At 41.7% G+C, this 16,470-nt stretch overlaps 1 protein-coding gene across 1 annotated transcript in view; it reads right to left on the bottom strand.

Annotated features, from left to right (window-relative positions):
• Positions 1–16,470, bottom strand: part of APBB1IP (amyloid beta precursor protein binding family B member 1 interacting protein) — a 74,763-nt gene that overhangs the window by 17,140 nt on the left and 41,153 nt on the right. The window contains exons 8-10 of the mRNA XM_050891924.1: positions 11,829–11,903; positions 10,351–10,494; positions 6,746–6,856 (exon numbers count right to left, since the gene is read on the bottom strand). Of these exons, the coding sequence (XP_050747881.1) occupies positions 6,746–6,856; positions 10,351–10,494; positions 11,829–11,903 (330 nt within the window). The remainder of the gene's footprint in view (positions 1–6,745; positions 6,857–10,350; positions 10,495–11,828; positions 11,904–16,470) is intronic.

The following is a 16,470-nucleotide window of genomic DNA, read 5'->3' as shown; positions in this document are numbered from 1 at the left end:
CAAGGAGCACCCACAACACATCATCATGCTTCTCTAGCTGTAAGAGGAACATCCCACAGGATGGATCTGCAGACAAGAACATTTATATTTGAGCTAGTTTAAAATAGCTAGTCTAGGTGCAGCTCCAACATCACAGGCTGCAAAACCTACCCCAGCTTCTGGCTAAGTATCAAAGCAACCTGCCCACGATGTGCCTGATCTTGTTGTTGTTACACTAACACCAGTACCCAAGCCAGCATCAGCTAAGTAACCCAGGTATGACCACTGAAGTTGAAACTAAATGGCTCAATTAAAAAAGAAACGGGACAGAGGGAGCTGCCGGCTCCCAGTGATTGGATGCATGGTAGCTGGGACAGAGACCAGGACCAAAGACTCACTGTCTCTGCGAGCCCCTCACTTGACTGTAGCCTAAGAGAAGAAACTGGAGAAAAAGCCCGCATCCCATTCAGAGAGATCAAGGTGAAGTAACATTCAAAGAAATGTCATGGAGACTTTGAGACAAAAGCCCATATAGTTCAGGGCACTGTCAGACAATCTGAGAAACCTCATTGTTCTAGCTAAAACCAAGTCACCAAGGTTGTGATTAACATTAGTTACAGGGTTCCTCTTTCCTGTAAGTTCTTGGTGATGCCTGGCACATAGACGCAAAAATGGCAGGAATGCTCTGCTCGTTCTTATAACATCTCTTGAGGGCTCTTCCCTCCATAAAGACACACCATAAAGACGACCAAGGTTGGGGGGAGGCAAAAAGAAATGTTTTATCTTTTCTCCCTGCTAACATGAGACAGGACCTTTGAAGGCAGGTACAAATGTTACTGGTTTTAGCCTAGTTATTTGTTTAGAAGGCTCATAACTCAAATGGGGACTGGAGGAAAAGAAGGGATGCTTCCTTCAAGCATGAAGCCATATTCAACTCCAAATCAGCCCACCTCACTGGCCATTTGCTGCCATTTGAACGAACAAAGGGCATTTCCCCTGTTCTTGAAGTAAGGATGCCAATTAGCTTAACCAGTCAGAAATAAATAGGGTATTTTTTCAACTCAATGCTCAAAGCTGGGAAATTATGTCTGATTCTGAATTCAGCAGGATTTTCCACCTAGCACAGAAGCAAGATACTGCTGAAGCTGCTAAGTCCTTGCATTTCTCCTGTACTACAAAGTACAAGCTGGTCTCTTGCCTCTGAGCTGGGCAGTTTCTTTCATTAAGTTTGAAACAGAGCAGAGCAAGTAACTTGGCTGATGACTGCTCACTTGTTTTGACACAGCAGTTCCTAAGGGGGTCCTCAGAAAGCAACAATTCTTTAAAAAAATGTAGTGGTATGCTATTATTCAAAAACTTTCCAAGTGGCGATACAGCTTGCTGGAGCTAATAAGGGCTGCAGACTAACCTATTTTCCAAAATGTGAAAATCTTCTTTGATTTACAGTCATCCTCAGTGAACAGCTAGCATGGGCTATGGCTGCTACTCTTCCGATTACTCTCCCTCATTTGCTTTAAAGACAGATAATCTTCTCCTGCAGCCAACACAAACAAGTAACTAGAAGAGAACCTCTGCAGAGCTCAGTGTCCCAAGGCACACACAGGGCAATGGAAGAGCTGTGAAGACACGGCACTGCAGACTTGGCTGTGGAGAAATTTCCATCTGGTTTGGACTGAGCTGGGCATCCAAATTCCTTCAAAATTACTAGGTTACCAGTATAATAAAGACAAATGTTTACCTGTTAAATCTATTGCCTTTTGCTCACTGCACCTGTCTGCAAAAGTACTGTCATTTCATCTTGAGGACTTTATTCTCAAAATATGGTAGGATGAGAAATATCTCAACAATGATGGTTTGTTTTCCTTTGACACCTCAGGACAAGTGCCTTCCAGCAAGAGAGAGAGTTTCTTCTGGGAGACTTCCATATAAAAAAAGACAGGAACAAAATCTGACTAAGTGTAATAAATGGCTCTGTGTTCCTGTCCACACACTTTTGTGTCACCAAGCATCCAATCAGAGAGACCAACATTTAACTTTGCTCTTTCCCTCAGCCCACAGATCTCAAGATGTATTACATCCTCAGCTCCAACCTCCAAAGATAAGAGAAGGATACAACAGAACTCATCTGAGCTGCATGCCTTCAAAAAGGTATATATAGAATTCAAATGAATGTACAGAAATTATAATAAATATGAAACTCTCCATTGCATCACCCTCAGAAAGCCACCCTAAGTGGGAGGCTTCCACTTCTGAAACAACAGAAGATTTGAAGATATCAATACTTGCCCATACTTCCTGACCAACTCCAGCCACTGCAAGAGACAGCTGTTAAAAGAAGCCAAGTCTGAAACTGAGCTGGTCAGGAATCTACCAAATGCTGATTTGTGGGAATTAAATGTAATTAAAATTACAATCACTGTAACATAATCTATTCATCACTAAGTAGTGTTGCTCAGATATAATGATCTTATCAATATGATGTTTATTCTAGTATACTGCAAACACATTTTAGAAGCATCAGCACAAACAGTTTTGCTAAATAGGTTTCATACATTTATAAGCTTATTACACATAAAGCTTTCCCTAGTGAGCTTTTGATCCTTGTTCTTCACATTTCACATTGAGAGTACAGTGCTAACATCACACATCCAATAAAGCAAGTATTTTAGTTGAGTTGTGATTTTTTTCTTGTCTAAGTTCTTATTAATAGCATACCTCTTTTCACAAAAGATGGCAATAAGTCCAGAAAGTTTTCCTAATAATCGTGAACAGTTAAACACATTGCTACATACACTTCAAAAATCATGCTTTTATTTTCATCTGAACAGAATGTGAATAACTGTTATTAAATTAGTCAGATACTTCTTTGACTAGTCATCTGTTTAGAAAATCAATTTCCCCTTATTTTTTAAATCAGCTCCCCTTTTCCTTTTTTTTTCATTAGAACTTGTATTTTTCAGAAATGATGCTTACCTGTGAACTTCAGACGGTTCACCCGTTTTACAAAAAAGGATGTCACCCTCTATGTCAGTGTCACCCTCTATGTCAATGACCAGCTGGAGTGCATGGAGCTCCGCCTGGAGATGGATGAGGAGCTGACTGAGAGCTTATGGGTCAGGATTAAAGGGAGGACAGGGACAGGTGACATTACAGTGGGGGTCTGCTACAGGCCACCCGACCAGGAAGACTGAGAGGATGAGGCCCTCTATAGACAGATAGGAGCAGCCTCACGTTCACAAGCCCTGGTCCTCATGGGGGACTTCAACCACCCTGATATCTGTTGGAGGCACAACACAGCAGGGCATAAGCAATCTGGGAGGTTCCTGGAATGTGTTGATGATAACTTCCTTCTCCAAGTGCTAGAGAAGCCAATGAGGAGAGGTGCTATGCTGGACCTTGTTCTCACCAACAAGGAGGGGCCGGTGGGGAATGTGAAGCTCAAGGGCAGCCTTGGCTGCAGTGACCATGAAATGGTGGAGTTCATGATCCTTAGGGCAGTGAGGAGGGCGCACAGCAAGCTCGCTACCCTGGACTTCAGGAGAGCAGACTTCGGCTTCTTCAGGGATCTGCTTGGTAGAGTACCATGGGATAAAGCCCTGGAGGGATGAGGGGCCCAAGAAAGCTGGTTAATATTCAAGGATCACCTCCTCCAAGCTCGGGAGCGATGCATCCCAACAAAGAGGAAGTCAGCAAAAAAGCCAGGAGGCCTGCATGGATGAACAAGGAGCTCCTGGACAAACTCAAACACAAAAAGGAAGCCTACAGAGGGTGGAAGCAAGGACAGGTAGCCTGGGAGGAATACAGAGAAATTGTCCGAGCAGCCAGGGATCAGGTTAGGAAAGCTAAAGCCCTGATGGAATTAAATCTGGCCAGGGACGTCAAGGGCAACAAGAAAAGCTTCTATAGGTACATCGGTGATAAAAGGAAGACTAGGGAAAATGTGGGCCCTCTCCGGAAGGAAATGGGAGACCTGGTTACCCAGCATATGGAGAAGGCTGAGGTATTCAACAACTGTTTTGCCTCAGTCTTCACTGGCAAGTGCTCCAGCCACACCATCCAAGTCACAGAAGGCAAAGGCAGGCACTGGGAGAATGAAGAACCGCCCACTGTAGGAGAAGATCAGATTCGACACCATCTAAGGAACCTGAAGGTGCACAAGTCCACGGGACCTGATGAGATGCATCCGCGGGTCCTGAGGGAACTGGCGGATGAAGTGGCTATGCCACTATCCATCATATTTGAGAAGTCGTGGCAGTCCGGGGAAGTTCCCACTGACTGGAAAAGGGGAAACATAACCCCCATTTCTAAAAAGGGAAAAAAGGAAGACCCAGGGAACTATAGGTCAGTCAGTCCCACCTCTGTGCCTGGCAAGATCATGGAGCTGATCCTCCTGGAAACTATGCTAAGGTACATGGAAAATAAGGAGGCAACTGGTGACAGCCAACATGGCTTCACTAAGGGCAAATCGTGCCTGACAGATTTGGTGGCCTTCTACAACTGGGTTACAGTGTTGGTGGATAAGGGAAGAGCAACGGACATCATCTACCTGCACCTGTGCAAAGCATTTGACACTGTCCCTCTCAACATCCTTGTCTCTAAATTGGAGAGACATGGATTTGATGGATGGACCACTTGGTGGATACGGAATTGGCTGGATGGTTGCACTCAAAGAGTTGTGGTCAACAGCTCGATGTCCGAGTGGAAACCAGCGACACGGGGCGTTTCTCAGGGGTTGGTATTGGGACCAGCGCTGTTTAACATCTTTGTCAGTGACATGGACAGTGGGATTGAGTGCACTCTCAGCAAGTCTGCCAACGACACCAAGCTGTGTGGTGCAGTTGACACGCTGGAGGGAAGGGATGCCAGGACAGGCTTGAGAGGTGGGCCCATGCGAACCTCATGAAGTTCAACAAGGCCAAGTGCAAGGTCCTGCACATGGGTCGGGGCAATCCCAAGCACAAATACAGGCTGGGCGATGAGTGGATTGAGAGCAGCCCTGAGGAGAAGGACTTGGGGGTATTAATGGATGAAAAATTGAATATGAGCCAGCAATGTGCACTTGCAGCCCAGAAAGCCAATCACATCCTGGGCTGCATCAAAAGAAGTATGGGTCATGATTCTGCCCCTCTACTCTGCTCTCGTGAGACCCCACCTGGAGTACTGTGTTCAGCTCTGGGGCCCCCAGTGTAAGAAAGACATGGACCTGCTCAAGCGGGTCCAGAGGAGGGCCACGAAGATGATCAGAGGGCTGGAGCACCTCCCCTATGAGGATAGGCTGAGAGAGTTGAGATTGTTTAGCCTGGAGAAGAGAAGGCTCCAGGGAGACCTTATAGCGGCCTTCCAGTACCTAAAGAGAGCCTACAGGAAAGATGGGGAGGGACTCTTTATCAGGGAGCATAGTGATAGCACGAGGGGTAATGGTTTTAAACTGAAAGAGGTTAGATTTAGATTAGATATTAGGAAGAAATTATTTACTGTGAGGGTGGTGAGGCACTGGAACAGGTTGCCCAGAGAAGTTGTTGGATGCCCCGGTCCCTGGAAGTGTTCAAGGCCAGGCTGGATGTGGCTTTGAGCCACCTCATCTAGTGGAAAGTATCCCTGCCCATGGCAGGGGGGTTGGAACTAGATGATCTTTAAGGTCCCTTCCAACCCAAATCATTCTATGATTCTATAAAGTGTTTTTTTCAGAGCATTTTGTGGAGAACTATAGTATTAAAACTGCTCATCTGTGTTAATTAGACACATCTGCTTCAGAAAATAAGTCTGGGTCTATAAACCACTTCTGCTTTGCCATGTGTAAATTAGGCTAGCAGACGTTTTGAAACTGAATAAAAAAGTGCTGTAAGTGTGCAGCTACAGCCAGAAATGTGGTATTATAAGTAACCTCTGATGTGAATGTTTCCTGTACTTTTTTTCCTGAGATGGCAAGATACTGTGTTTTCTAGTATCTTGTTTGCACTGCAGGCCTTTAAACAGAGAAGCAGCAACAAGATTATCTTCTATCTTGTACACAGTAATCCCACTGTATTCTAAAATCTGTATTAATGACAGAGAGCAAGCAAGGCCTAATTACTGCAACCTCAAAGTTTCATTTCTGCTATCTGAACTATGTGAAAAGCATGGGCTTCTTTTCCTTTCCTGAGAGGAATGCAGATTTCCCAGCCTATCTGAATGCTATTACCTGGAGAGGCAGCAATGAGATACTTACCTCAACAGCAAGCACTGATTTTCATGAGTGGGTGAACAATGTCTTTTGCCCTCCTGTCACAAATAGTTGTGCAATAAAATATGCCATCTGAGATGTCTATTCCTGCAAGATTTTGCATCTCAGTTCAACAAACCACTCAACAGGTATGACTACACTGCAAATAAAAAGCAGACACACTTTTTAGTATATAGTCCATAGTGCTCAGAACGTCAACATTAGGGACTGCCAGTCTTCTCATCATACATCTGCCTTGTGTGCCATTTGTCCAGATGTGTCCAGTCACCCGAACAGTCAGTCACTGGAAGCATATTCAGGCTTGTTTTGAAGACAACTTTATAGATGCAGTGTAGACATATATCATAGGACTACCACCAGTCCTTAAAATTAAGGTTCTAAAGGTATGTTGCTGATCAACAATGAAGTAAAGAAGAAAATAGACATGATTTTGCAGGAGGTATTCTATCTCATCAGGATCCCTGGAGCTTCAAACTTAAACATGTTTACATATAAAAGAAACTGTGTGTGACATTTGCAGAACTTATTTTTCTTGTACATTACCTTTAAGACAAAGCAGTGATCTGTAGGTGCCTTATATTTCACTTTGTGTTGAGAACCGTAATAAACATTCATATTCTCAAACTGAATGAAGCATGCCAGATCCCGTGATGTCTACAAATGAAAACCAAGCACATCATTGTTAGAACAAATTGAATTTTGATGTGAAACTCATTAATAGGACTTTTTTAAAGTGCATGAATGCCAATGCTTTTTATTTTTTAACTGTCATGAAGTTGACTGAAGAAAGATGAATTTTAAGTTTGTGCATTCTTAAACTAACAATTGGAAGAGGGTCAGTACGTATTAGGAATAATTTATAACACAGTGCAACATTTTGCTGTTGCTCTGGTTTTGCTGTGCTTTATTGCTTTGTGTGGAGATTTTGGCTTATGGCTAGTAAGACCAGATAGAACACCACAGTAAGAAGTAACTTCAGTAAAATACATATAAGGCCTTGCAAGCACACCCTTACAATTCTGAGTGGAGAAAGAAGGTTTGGCGCTCTAAATTGCTTTGGGAGCTTGTTTTTCTTTGGTATATGTAACAAACAAACTCTCATCAGGAAATAAGCATGCATTTCATCTGTTTTGCTTTGAATTTTCTCAAATTTCCTGGCTTCGTTCCTTTTCCGTTTATCATAATACTTGCTTGTTCACAATATGTTGCTAAAGTAACAAGGTTTCTGTTGCTGGCACGCTTCTCAGTGCAGAATTCTGCATACAAAGCATAACTTTTGCAATCCTTTGAGTGGAAATGCAAAAATGGCCGTGTCACACGGTCACTGTTGGCTAAACTGAGAAATCAGGACACCGAAAAAAAGAAAAAAGAAAAAAACAAACCACAAACCCTCTCTACCCCTAAGAATGGAGTTATATTTCCACATATGATGGTTCTTCTATGCTGTTCTCATTATAACTGATACTTTCATTACAATACGCCCTTGAGTTGGGTTTATTTACAAATTGAGTTTGCAAGTAAGACTTGTGGGGAGAGGAAACACTCCATACTGTATGTAGACAGGGCTTCTCTCTCTCCCCTTTCTCCCCTGAAGCTGATGTCAGAGATTTTGTCATTGACTGTGTGGACCTAGGATTTTCCAACACTCTAAGTTCCTAAACGTGCTCAAATCCATGCAATATAATGAGTTGTTCCTTTCCTTTATGAACCAGGAAATGGCAATTGAGACCAATATGAACGCAGTTGTTATTTTCTTCTAAGTAAGGAACAAATTTTTATACAAGGTACAAAGGCACTTATTGCTAGTGTTTCTGCAATGTTAACATGACAAAGCAACACAATTAACAGAAACAAATCTTAAAATTTTATCTGCAATTCTGGTTCTGTTGTTTTGTGACCCTGTCACAGCAAAGCAGCAAAAAACAGCATGTTTTTGAATGGGATATAAGTACAGTAATGCTGAAGAAAGAAATTAAGACAGCAGTGCTGACTGGTGCCTGGTTTGTCAACAACAAAACTCCAAACAATAAAAACCACCAAGGGCATGTGTGTAAAATTATCTGAATGTGTCCCTGTATTTTCATGTTTGCAGTGTATTTTACAGCCAACATGAAGTGCGAAAGGTACGCCAGACTTCTTTGCTTTTTTATAACAAGTGAAAACATGACTATATGATGAATTTCAAAACAGCTGCAGCAGCTGAAGATACAGTCTTCTGTATCTGGCAGCAGTCTGCCAACTGTTTGTTTCTGTACCTCAACGAAAGATTACCCACAACTGAATGACTTCAGCAAGGTGCATGTGCACTCTTCATATCACCCTGACATGGGATGAACTCTCATAATTTAAGGGCTTTGACTGAAGAGCTCTACTGAATTCTGCTGCAGTGCTTTAAGATGTTTAACACCCTCACTGCACCCTGCTCATCTACCAGAGATTACTGTCTCCACAAAAGACATGTGTACCTGAGCCTCAGCTGTTCCAATACAGAGTCCAGTAACTAACTTAAATCACCATTAAACACCAATTTGAGCTAAGAGACTTGACTTTCTCTGGAATGGTTGAGGCATGTTCATCCTTTTGCTGAACAGTTGATTGTGGTACCATTTTAAAGAGCTGCGACTATCTCCTAAAGAACTAGATTCAAGGTCCTCAATCCCTGTAAGTGGCTGAGTTGGTAATATAGTGAGTTTGAAGCACTCACACAATTCCTTAAAATGGCCCCATTATAGGCAGGGTGGTACACAGGCTGTAACGACTAACAGTCAATAAAATGTTAAACAGCTGTTACAAGGTGACTGCATGGCTCCGTCCTGAGCCTATGTTTGCAGTCTATCACCTGAAAAAAGAAAGCACTTTCCTTAGTTGCACTATGACGGAAAGTCACTGAAACGGGTATCACTGGATGATGAAAAAAGGCTTGGTAACTATCAGTATATGCTTGCCCTGCTTTGGCACTGTGCTACCGGCCATCATTGGAGGCAGGCTACAAGGAAATGTCCAAGATGGACTTTTCATTTGACTATTCTTATATTCTTTCCACCTTAAGTGCCTTCCAATAGCATTCTAGTTCCTAATTGATAGGATGTTGTGTGTGTGCAACATGATTTGAGGACTGAAAGCCATTATCTCAGGGTCAGGTGAAGTCAAAATAAATTGCTGTGAAAGCAGCAAGGTAATCTAGGTCTGTGTTTCGCTGAGATTTCATTATAAACACAGGTCACTGGAGCAGCAGCACGGCATTCCTTTACGAGCTATCAATTTTTTTTTTTCCTTTGTAATTTAGTCAGAGAATAGCAGAACAGTTAAGTTTCATAGCACAAATCATAACAGTAAAGCTCCATCAGCAGCACCAGAATTTTCAAATATGAAGCATTAGCAGAGCTGTAAGTGGTAACAGAAGTGGTTTTCAGAATACAAAAAAAAACCCCAAAAACCCACCAGTCCCAGAAACCACCATTCTACCTCATCACTGTGGAAATGAGAAGCCAGCCATCCTTACGTGCAACATGTCCAGGACTCCTTTGCTTCTCCAGTGCTGGCAATTCAGACTCTTTAAATATTTTGCAATACTAAATGTCAGTGTATTTGATTCGGTCAGGTGGATACTTCTGTCTCACTTCCTTCTACACAAAGGGCAGTTTTAAAAAGCCTTAAAAGGCACAACACATTCTCTAGGTAAAGATCACTGCAGGAAAAAATGTATAGCTTTTCTGCATGCTGGTTACTGGCACAGAAAGTCAGTATCAAACAAAGTAAAATTCCACCTTTTTTGTGGTAAGAAATTAGTTTACTTGAGACCTTTTAAAATATTCTTCCACAGGGAACCCATATAACAGTGAAGCATTTTGGCAGCATAACACCAGCTGAAGGGTGCTGTGCTGTTTTTCTTTGCCCTACTGACTTCTGGAGGAGTGCTACTGCATTAATGCTTTTATCTATCCATAGAAATCAAAAGGAGAGAAACGTGACAGGATTCAGTGACTACATTCTAATATTTGCACAAGTGGTGTAGTCAAAGTTAAACCCAAAAAACCCCAACCCTCTCAGATGCACCAGACAGTGCTCTTAAAATGTCACCTTGGGAGTTCTTCACTTTCACCTCCATGAATTGTTTTATTGCTAAAAGGATTATTTGGCTTCCTGACCTTGGTTTTTCCTTTGGGTACATAATAAATTCCAGAAGCTCGTAGAAGAAAATAACGCCTCTTCCAGGACTTTTTTCCATCTTCTTTTAAATAAAGGGCCCCTTCAAGCTCTGGCACAATGACAGATGTCCCACAGAAGCTTTCCTGTGCAACAGGAATAATAATACACAAAATAAATCGATTTAAGCATGACCCTATTAATAAATAGCAGAAAAATGCTCCCTTGAAAAACAAAGACATTTCCTGTGACAGTGAACATATGAACATGGGGAATGCAGTTACCAGGGAGATGAACACCTTAGACAGGCAAATGAAACTTTTCCAAGCTAATGTGGTAACTCAGCCATGCAAGTTGGGTGCTCACACTGGAAAAGGCAGCTCGCAAAACCTCCATTCTCTAAAGGGTCAAGCAAAAACCTACACAAGGTGTTAACTAGACACAGATGTGCTCAGTGAAGGCAATAAAACAGAATGGTTGGTACTGCTGCTGTTGGTTTTTCTCTGTTGCTGTATCTATAGGTTCTGTAGAGCAATACTTCTATAGAGAATCTTTAAAGACTGCTTAGAGCTCTAAAAACAGCTGAAGAAAAAAATCCCTCTCAATCTCTGCTTCCACTTTGAAATACATGCTAACATTTACAACACTGTTTAAACAAATATACTTCATTGTTTGCTTGAAGGACCTACTGTTGGGTAATTTTTAATGCTAACGCACTTATCACTTAATGTTTTCATTCAGAATTTACCAGGACTTCTGCTGGTTGATATCTGGTGCCTTCATGAGGTGCACTAATTTTGAAATGGGAATCCTCAGTCACCTGAGAACAGCATTTCCTTTGTGAACTTCTACCAAAGTCAAAATGCTTGCCAGGAGAACTGTGATAATCTTTTCTTTCATATAGCTCTGGATTTTTCTCCCTCAAACATACAACTGAAGTAAAACTTCAGCAGGAAAGGCAAGAGGCTAAACAGACTTTCTGGAAAAGTGCAAAGGTTCTTCTTCTGTTGTAGTAAAGCTAATAATTTGAGGTAGTGAGAAGTACATCTACTTCTAACCCAAAAGATAATTGTTCGCTATTGATCAACCTTACTAACAATATAAAGTCACACGGGCTGGCCTAAGGGTGTGGCACAGCTGTTTCTTTTATTTGTATCTGTATAACACTGCTTTTATTGTTATCATGGCATTAATCTTCATAGAAACACTAAGTAAAACCATTTCATGGCATTGGGGTCTATAACAACAAAACAGTTCTCCATCGTTTAATTTCTCTGATAGGGGATACAATCTGCATTTTTAATGGTGAGGAGCAGATGCAGAGGAAAACCCACATATTAAACCTTAGACAAAAAGACACCAAACTTCCTGTTGTTACACATTTGCCTGCAAAGAACTAAATGCTGTTGTTGCAGAGCAGATGCAGATGGCGGCAGAGTTTTGGTGACACTTACATCATCAACCTAGAAAGCTGGCTTACCTCCAGTAAAGCCTCTTTGTTTTTATCATTCATTTCTTTGCTTTCATTCTTCCCTTTGTTTGCCAGGTAGAAATTCTGATTAAGACACAAAAGAAATTGATGTTCATTATAAAGACAGCAATACAAGTAACTACATCACTACAAACCCATTCAATAGTTAGTCAGTCTTTCAATATTGAGTACTCAAGCCAGTAGATGCAAGAGGCAGATGCTTATGGAGTCTTCTTATAGAAAACTTTAATGACAGCTGCCTGCTCATGAGTTTAAATTCTTTATTTTGAATACAATTCAAAAGTAATACAAAATTACTTTTGCCTATGTATATACAGCCTCCCAAAATTTTAAAAACAGTGGCTTATGTTTCTGGCTGTTTTTCTCACTCAATTGGTTTGATTTTATCTTTGCAATTTTCACTGCTTCCTATATTATTACAGGTGATAGAGAACAACGTTTTATTGCATGCTGATATACAATGAATACAATGCAGTATCAAAAGGCTAGAAAACATTTTTCCTAACAACCCAATTTGGTAATTTGCACACTTCATATCTGGCACTCTGAATATAACTCAACTCTTAATTTTTAATAAAACTGCTTATATGCCAAAGCCTTTATCCAAAGTTACTACTTTCTACTTTTAAACCCCTGCTCATGCTCTGCAAAGTATTTTTATGCAGTGAAGAAGGTATTAAAAAATCTAGAAGAAATCAGAAGAAATGATCACCATGATATCTTGGCACATGTGCTCCAGCCTACTGAAACAGAAGCCTACGCTTTGAATTGACCCTCCGCTGCTGTGACAGAGGGCTGTGAAGCTGCAGCCGCCCTCAGAGGACCCAGTGCCTGTCTGCCCCTGCAAACAAGGAAGCACAGTGCCTCATGCACACCATCACTAGTAAAAATAAATTCATCCACTGTTAAACAGCAAAACCAATTTTGCATCCATCTGCATCATACAGATGGACAAAAGGACAGCACTTGGACATATGTGCAAATTCAGGCAGTGGGAAGGTAGCTCAGGAGCATGCTAGGACTTGTGTGCCGGAGCATGTGTAGTGGCTTTGCTCAACAGCAAGCATGGCCAGATAGCAGAGCCCAGCTGCCTGCAGACAGTGAGACAGCTGGGCATGAAGGAAGCAGATAGATCAAGGAGCTATGCCATGCATCAGGTAGCATTTGGATCCATGGGCTTGAGGCCAGAATGATAACATTCAAAGTTCTCGTGTTTTATCATTTTCTAAACAAAAGTACATGTACAAGAGGAGCTTGGGTTTGGAAAATACCTGATACATGGAACAGTCTTACTGATTTCCCTGGAATTAGTCAAAAAGCTAAGTTTGCATAACAAATGGCATAAAACAAACACCATTGTCTAGGAAACAGACAAAATCGTAAAAACCCAACAGATTTTTAAAGTTATCTACTTAAAAATTACTCCTAATTCTGTAATTCTTCAGCAATTCTGCAGGAAGAAAACTAAGAGTTTATCTGACTTTTCATCTCTCTCCATTTTTTCATGTCTCAAGACTACAAGAATGTGTCAACATAATTACATGCCTAGAACTCCACAACAACTAAACTGCAACACAAATGCAAACATTACCAGAAGACAAATGAGAAGTAGGTAAATGAAGGAACATGCTGCTGCTACAGTAAAAGAAAGAAACAAACAAGCAGCAAATCTGCCCTGCCAGCATACCATGTTTACGGCAACAAGGTTTATCTGAAGTGAAACCCTGCTCTTCCACACAACCACATCTTCTTTTTCAAGCAGTGCTGTGAACAGCTGTCTGCCAGAACGCAAGCCTCATAGGAGACGGTTTTTGGAGGGGCACCAGAAGAGGAAGGGGAAGAGGTGTGGATGATCTCAAAAACAGTTCTTTAAAAACTGCTTTCTTAAAAGTTCACATTAAGTCAGACAGGGGACATCAGAAACACAGCCACCTGCAATTTGGCCTATGCTGATGCCATGTCTGTGGTATGAACATAAGAAAAGAAACTTGAACATTCAATGCAATAGACAGTTATGCTAGGAAATACAGCAATGTTCTTCTCTAGGATATGCAGCAGCACATAGCTGGCTCCAGACTGCCTGGGCACATTTTTAGACCATGGATGAAGGTAAGCAAACACTAAGGACCACAGCTTTGTGACTACATCTGACGACAGCATTCATAGCGGAAAAAACCCAAACCAGCTCAAAACAAAACCTGCTTAAAAGTGTGTTCTCAGTACAACCCATACAGCAATGCCTGCCTATGCAGTCCAAAACCATAGGTTTGACTGAGTGACAATGCTCCACTCATCCCACTGGAAAAAAAGATACTGTTCTGAGCAGCTGCAGCCAAGTCCTCTGTACATGTGCAACAGCTCTTCTTGACAGGGAGCACTATCACAGCACTGCTGGCTTGATGTTGGCACACCCTCTTTCGCATTGATGAAGGTATGAAGAGACCTCAGAGGGCACTGTTAGGCTGGGTTGGGCCTCCAGACTTTGGGATGGATTTGGAAAGTAGAGGGACATGCAAGCTGTAAGCCGCCTTCTTCTATAGATCATTATAGAGACATAGTACAACCCCTAAAATACACAATGAAGATTTATTAAGGTAAGTACACCTTATCACTGTCTCAACAAGGCTTGGCTCATCAGCTTTACTACCAGTGGGGAGAGCATTCATCTGACTCAGTCAGCCTTCAGTGCACTGATAATAAGAAAACAAAGCTCCTCTGATTACAACTGATTCACATTCAGGCATCTGGCATTTATTTAGCAGAAACACAGACCACCCTGTACTGACATAATCAATAGTAAAGAGAGAGAGTTTGTAATGATATCCATGCTGGATCTCTAACAACGCAGCTTTTTCATTAGGGAAACAGGGCTTTGTCACCTAAACAACGTTACACAAACGTACACTGTCATCTTTCACCTGTCAACACACATTTCATTTATTACTGATTACCTCCTTTATGTCTCTGCCCTGAAATCTGGAAGTACATGGTACTTATTATTCGTCAGTGGCTAAAAACCTGTGGAGCAGACTGTACACGGTACTTGTTTTATCACTGTGTGGTCTCCTATTTTTGATCAGAAGCATTCATCCTATAGGAGGCAAACCACATGTGTCCACAAGAGGTCATTCCAAGTCCAGTAGTCAAAGGTCATGATAAAAGGCAAGTTCTTTCTTGTCTGAGGACACCACTGGGAAACACATGTTTGGTTTGGGACGTCAGGTCATTAATGGGACAAGATATGGCTACAGGGCAGCTCTCTGCATATGTCTACAGATTTGAGAATTAACTATTTTTTACGTTCAAAAGACAATGTCTTTTGATAGAGAGCTGAGCTTACTTAACAGGATGGATTCATCCTCTTGGGCTGATAACATAAGAAAGCAAACATAAAGGGTTATTTTAACAAACAAAACAAAGTATGCTGGCACACTTTGTCATTGGGTTTGCTCTGTTTGCACTGTTTGGGTTATTTGCTACAGCGATTAGCAGTCAAGCGTTTTTGCTGAATTATTCCCTGTGCCTACGCACTCCAGACCAGCTGAAGCTGACACAAAGCCACTTGCTCTCCCATGCCATTCTGCCTGACGCAGACTAATGCAGAGCTACAGTGGCAGTTTTGACATGTACTGCTAGCCAGGTATGACATCCTTAAGAGACGTTACGCCAGCATTTTCCCCTGTGCTTATGCAGGACAGTGGCAAAACTAGCTGATGACCCATCTGTGGCTTTACATTAGCAGGAAGTTCCATATGCACAAAAGAAAATCCTGTAAAGACTTTATAGCCAGCTTAAGTTAATTTTGTGCTTTGTACTGTAAAGTACCACTAGTCTATGCATACAACCTTTCCACTTAGGGATACAGCCATCTCCTTTTGTATGGAAAGGCAGGTAAAAAAATTCAGGCTGTATCTCTCTCCACTGTGTAGCCCTCAAACAGTGGGAGACAGAAGGTGTTTTTCAATAGTTTCAAATAACATCTCTGGTGGCATGTAAGCAAACCAAACTTGGATCATGGTAGAAGCAGTAGCCTTAACTACTGCACTGCCAAACTCTCTGATCGGTGTTCCATGTCTCTATATTCGTAAAAAAGAATTTCCTAAATGAAACAGCACCCCTCTCATACCTTTCACCTTTTTTTTTATACACAGCCCCATCCAAGCTGGAACGCAGCAGCTATTTGTCAGTACATAGCAAAAAATAGGTGTTCAAGGCAGCATCCTCCCTCTGCTTAGGTTGTATTTTTGCTTTCAAGCTATTGAAACTTCTTCCAGAAGATCTGTAAGGTCTGCCACAGCACAGATCAGACAGCGTGCAGCAAACAAGGCAGCTGCTCCATACTCATGACAATCTTCTTTGTGCAATGAGCTGCCTGTTTATGCTCGTCCAAACTGCACCCGGAATGAGGCAAGAACTGGCCAGCTCACATCCCATTTCAGCCCACTGCAACTGCGTACTGAACGCAGCACGGTTTGCGCAGAAAAAATAAAACAGAACACGGTCATATCTGCAACCTGTATCATGATGTGTCCCCTAAAAAAATGCACATTAAAAATATTAGAAGATACCTATAATTGCTCTGAAGATCACAAATGTAAATAAATAAATGAAGCTAAAGGCAAAGCTCTTT

This window comes from Gymnogyps californianus, chromosome 2 (assembly GCF_018139145.2).
Source record: "Gymnogyps californianus isolate 813 chromosome 2, ASM1813914v2, whole genome shotgun sequence".
In the NCBI taxonomy this organism is placed as follows: Eukaryota; Metazoa; Chordata; class Aves; order Accipitriformes; family Cathartidae; genus Gymnogyps; species Gymnogyps californianus.
This window is presented reverse-complemented; position numbering and strand designations above follow the sequence as displayed.